We start from the raw sequence: 5,759 nt of genomic DNA on the forward strand, positions 1-5,759 counted from the left end.
CAATTCAATGTTTTAAAAATGGCCTAACAATTAGTATGAAACACGTTAATCAGCATTCGACTTAATGATAGATTGTATTTGCTGACAAGGTCATTGCATCGAACCATAGAACTTGCAAAATGATGACTTTAAACGAGAGTGTTGATATCCTTGTTTCATAAACTTGTTTGTCAGTAGCTTGCCTTGTTTTAGAAATTGTTCGTACGTGGAGCATGTTCTTGCGTATTGAATCAACTGGGAGATATAAACCCCATATGCAGGTGATAAGGGTATATTGCTGCACAAGAAAGGGAAGTTGACAATAGAAAAGTTGAATTAATCACGTTTGTCATAAAGTTTTGTTGTTAGATTACCTTTACCCTCCTTTTTATAGTAAAATGTCCAATAAAATTATTGTAGAATTAATTGATGCTTGGAGAATTTTGGAATACACTTGTGAGTAAATGTGCACATGTGAACAGGGCTTAAACGTCAATTTGAAGGTTTTCTTCTCACGTAGGAGTTTTTGAATAAATTCTGCTTCATACTGTAAGAATATAAAAAACATATTGGCTAGTAAAGGGGCACAATAAGGGCCCTTTGGAATTCCAATAGATTGTTAGAAATCCTGGTCTCCAAAGATTACATAGATGTAATTTAGGAACTCCGGCAGCTTTTCATATCAATTTAATGTAGAGTACTAGTGTGTAAATCAAAATGGTTTTTAACAAAGTTAGTTTAAATTGTAAATGACCGATTACATGGTATGAAAATCAAGTTACATTTTTATTGAAGAAGCAGTTTGTCTTTGAAGTCAAAAGTCTTGTCTTTAATTTGTGTGTGTGTGTGTGGAATGGCTGTATAAATTGTTGAAAAATCATACGTTTTAATGCTATTGATTTTGGGGGGAAAAACTGATTTTGTGATTTTAACTTTACTTTCTAGAATCCACATTTGATTAAAACGACTTCTTGAATATGTTGTAGCACAGAAATTTCGAATTTACTTCACACCAGTTAATTTTTTGTTAGGAGAAATTAAAGATAGGGGCTTGATCGAATTTTTACTGGATCCTTTGTAAGGATTTCTATCCGTTATACGTACAGTAACTTAAATTCATGACTTCCGACTGAATTGAAAATAGGTTAAGGCTGATATTGCTGACATTTGTTTTATTCCAAATTGCTATTTCATATAAAATTTGTTTCGCCGTATTTAATATCATAAAGGTTAATTGCTATATCGAAAATAAATTTTGAATACATTAATATGGGAGGGTTTGCACAACTAAATGTACTTGGCAAAATATGTTCAATCATATTTAAAGGTGAGTTCCATTGTCCATAATGAGCTCCCGTATATGACTTTAGGTAAATCGAAAGTAGATAGGTGTTCTGTCGATTAATTAATGGTCTAGAATAAATTCTTCTGTGTAATTCACAAAAAGATGTGCATGTCAAAATTTCTTCATTAGTGGGTTGCAAAATGTCGACGAAATGTGCAATGATTTGTGCTATTGATCTTGGGACATCATATTCCGGATATGCTTTTGCTCCGAGAGAAAATCTCACAAACAATGGGTCTGAAATTTACGCCAGTCACTGGGAAAGCGAGGTGCTCTCTCAAAAGACTCCGACGGCAATCCTGCTGGACCCCGTCATGAATTTCCAGGCCTTCGGACATGCAGCAAGTAAAAAGTTTTCGAAATTAACCGAAGATGAAAAAGATGCAGATTGGTTTTATTTCAAAGATTTCAAAATGGATTTATATGATATGGTTTGTTGATAATGACTTGAATTGTTTTACTTACAGGGTGTATACTTGAGTATATATACATGTATATTATGAGTATAAATTATAAATGCACTGGTTTTGTTGCTAATCTTTTAATTTTTAAAGATATTGTTTGGATTTAAAGAAAATTATTCCACACGTAAAGAAAAACATTTTTTAGTGATTTTTACCTTTGTGAAAAATTACCGATTACACGTCTCCTTTGCATTTCTTTTATAATTAACGAGGAAATTGTCAAAATGAAGTAAAAGAAAACATAATTATATTGAATTCTTTTATGTCAAGTTGAAGTAGTATATAAATAATGCGATATTACTTGTTCCGTCTTCAGAATTTGACACGACATTCAATGATTCAAGACATCCATGGAAAATATGCATCAGCTCAAAAAATATTTGCAGAATCCTTAAAATTCCTTCGTGGACATTTTCTGGACATGCTACAAGGACGTAACATGGGTATTTTGGAGGAATTTATCTTCTATGTTGTGACGGTCCCGGCAATATGGAATGATGGTGCCAAACAGTTCATGAGAGAGGCTGCCGTCATGGTAAATTAAAGTATTAAAACAGATCTAGTATAGCCATTTTTCCTGGATCTCGACGGAATCTTGTAAATTGAAAACTAGTTTCAATTGAATAACCTTAAAGTTTTTCTTAAATGTTTAATGTTTTGATCACCATGTGCCTTTAAATATTATTATTATTATTATTATTAATTTGCGCCCCAAGTTAAATTAGATAAAAAATGCGTCTGAACGGAAAATAATCAAAAATCCCCTAGAATGAAATAATTGTCCATATTTGTATTCATATGAAGCAAAATTATTCAAATCTTCTCCATGAGAAAGAGAAAACACTTGCTGTGGCCTTCAACTCAACATTTAGGTCTATCGACAACGTATTACCAATTAACACTAGTTACTTCCATTCCTATGTCGACTCGATATGTCCCAGTGAGCTTGAAATAAAAGATACCACAGAGTCTTACACATCTGTTTCATATTTGGATATTTTACTAGAAAAAGACTTTTATAGTAACCTAACAACAGTTAAAGCTTTATGATAAAGGTGATGACTTCAACTTTTCAATCGTCAACTTCCCTTACTTATGTATAGGAATATACCTTTATCACCTGTATATGGAGTTTTTGTCTCCAAGTTGATTCGTTACGCAAGACCATGCTCTACGTATGAACAATTTCTAAAACGAGGCAAGCTATTGACAAAAACGTTGATGAAACAAGGATATCAACAGTCTCGTCTAAAGTCATCATTTCGCAAGTTTTATGGTCGATACAATGACCTTGTCAGCAAATACAACCTATCATAAAATCAAATGCTGACTGACATTTTTCATGATACTAATTGTTAGGCCATTTTTTAAACACTGAATTGTCTACAGATTTTTACGTTTTTCCCGATCATGCTAAGGAGAATACGGCGGGTGTGATCGGTCGGCAATGGATGCTCACTCCTCCATGGCACCTGATCCCACCTCTAATGTTTTTTGGAGGTCTGTGTTTGCTCTGCTCCCGATTTGTATTGTCTAAATGGATTTTGAGCTTGATTACTCCATATTCCTTATAAGAAAAATCAAAAACTATAATCACACTGTCAGATAAGTTTTGTCTAAAAACGATGTAATATGCTAGCGGAATACCTGTAGTTTGCTACTTGTCTAGCTGCTGCCCTCCGTGAAGGAAGTCTGAAGCAGTTCTACATTTTCTCATTTATAAAGATTCCTTTTTTATTCTATTTACTAAATTAAAATTAAGAACATGTAATTCCTTCAGCATGTGAATGATTTACATTAATTATCAGTTTTCCCTATCGAACTGACAATGATTCGAGAAGGATATTACTGATATTCTATATGCATTGGCTTTCACTTTATACCGGGTCATTACGTAACCTAATATTTATTTTTTTTTTTTTAAATTCATTCCGAAAGATTACAGGAATGAAATCTTTCTTTATTATTTCGTTCCGTTTAGGCAGGGATGTGTCCACATCGTCTTGACTTGGCTCTTGAGCCCGAGGCTGCGGCGCTTTATTGTAAGCGGCTTACATCAAATAGAACAGTGGAGAGTGACGAACCTCCTGAATTTGTGGTAGATCAGCCATATATTGTCGTAGATTTAGGTGGTAGGTATCCAAAGGATTCTTTTTTCGGTGTGTTAAGTATAGTAATCTACAAATATGCGTAGACAAGTATATCATTTTTACCATCCAAGAGAATTTATCTCTCACTGATTGAACTGTCTGTCTTCTATTCATAGGCGGAACTTCTGACATCACAATTCAGAAAGTCTCGCCGGATGGTAAGATCCAGAACCTGTACAAAGCCTCCGGGGGACCATGGGGAGGAAACAAAGTCAACAAATGCTTCCTAGAACTATTTGTCGAACTTTTCGGCGATTCTTTATTTCACGAATTTTGTAAAGAGAATATGGACGAATTCTTTGATCTGTTACAGAATATTGAAATAAAGAAGAGATGGATTTCTGAAGACAAAAACGAAACGATATCACTAGATATTCCCAATTCACTTATGGATCTGTATGCCAAAAGTTTAGAAACGGCAATAAAAAACGCAAAATTGGATGAAATGATTAAGGCAAGGAAGAGAAATAAGATCAATGTTAGTTGTTCGTATTTCCAAACTCATTTTAAGGAAATATGTGATCAGACCATAAACTTAGTGAAGACCATGGTAGAGGAAAATGCACAGTGTCAAAAAATAAAGACTCTGATGATGGTTGGAGGATTTTCAGAATCAAAGTTGGTGCAAAGTATATTCAGAGAGAGTTTCCCTGGATATGACATCAAGATTCCTCTAGACGCAGGATTGGCTGTCTTGAAGGGGGCGGTAATTTTTGGATTTGATAGAAGTGTAATCCAAACTCGAATTTGCCCATACACGTACGGAATAGCAGTTCTTAAAAAATTCAACCCCCATGTCCATGATGTATCGAAAAGTTTCTTAGAAGACGGACAGTGGAGAGCTGATGATTGCTTTGAAAAGTTTTTTGAAGTAGGTGAACCTTTAGCAATTGGAACTAAGCGTTCTATCGGTGTTAATATCAGTCACGTGGGTGAAGATCGTCAAAAAGACAGAAGAGAGCATAAGGAAATAGAGGTGTTCTCGTCCTCACTTCAGTCGCCTCTGTATACCACAGACCCCACGTGTCGTTCTCATGGCATGATAAGCGTGAATCCACCAGAAGGAGAATGGCCAGTTTATGTGAGAGGACGTGTAGAAATAGAGGTAACTGGAACAGATTTTTTTAACATCACGTACATTGACGACACAACCGGACATAAAACTTCCGGTACAGTTGACTTCCTGTTATGACAGAGAGTATATAATTGTTTTAAATTGGATTCCAGTTTTATACACAAACGTTTATTGAATGTCTTCATTTGTTAATTTCTTTATCAGACTCTTGTCATATATTTTGTTACAGTTGATTGGCGTGTAAGGTACTCAGAGGAAGTGTTTGTAGATTTACTAGCAACATATTCAGCTTTTTCTCAAGAGGAAAGTAAAATATACAGGGTAGGGGTTTCTTAAATTGTGGTGTGTAAGCAGGGCTTGGAGACTATGGATTCTCCTTAGATTCAGAAATATTATTGGACTTGAATCAAAAATCGCTTTTTTCAAGATTAATCAATTCTAAATAAAATTGAAATAAATTCCACATTTAAAAAAAAAATGCATGGCAGCAAAATAATGGATCAATTTAAAGGAAATAAAAATAGCTATTTTCCAACTCATAATTAAATTGAAATAAATTCCACATTCAAAAGAGAAGAATAAATGGCAGCAAAATAATTGATCATCGTAAAGGAAATAAATTCTATTAATAACATTCGAAGAAAATCTTTGTAATTTTTTTTCTTTTAGATCCACCTCTAAAAACTTCTGCCATTAAATCGTCTCACTCTTAGGGGAATATCGGTGATTAGCGTTTTCACTTATAT

At 34.1% G+C, this 5,759-nt stretch overlaps 1 protein-coding gene across 1 annotated transcript; it reads left to right on the forward strand.

Moving 5' to 3' along the window:
- The first annotated feature begins 1,466 nt into the window (after positions 1–1,466).
- LOC133191635 (heat shock 70 kDa protein 12B-like) lies at positions 1,467–5,130 on the forward strand. The gene is made up of 4 exons (XM_061327380.1): positions 1,467–1,755; positions 2,105–2,323; positions 3,770–3,920; positions 4,055–5,130. Exons 1-4 carry the CDS (start codon positions 1,483–1,485, stop codon positions 5,128–5,130), a joined length of 1,719 nt encoding a protein of 572 aa, XP_061183364.1. The 5' UTR covers positions 1,467–1,482.
- The last annotated feature ends 629 nt before the right edge of the window (positions 5,131–5,759 follow it).

The sequence above is a fragment of the Saccostrea echinata genome, unplaced genomic scaffold, assembly GCF_033153115.1.
Source record: "Saccostrea echinata isolate AGI-Se365-2 ecotype Australia unplaced genomic scaffold, CSIRO_AGI_Sech_v1 ptg000023l, whole genome shotgun sequence".
NCBI lineage: Eukaryota > Metazoa > Mollusca > Bivalvia > Ostreida > Ostreidae > Saccostrea > Saccostrea echinata.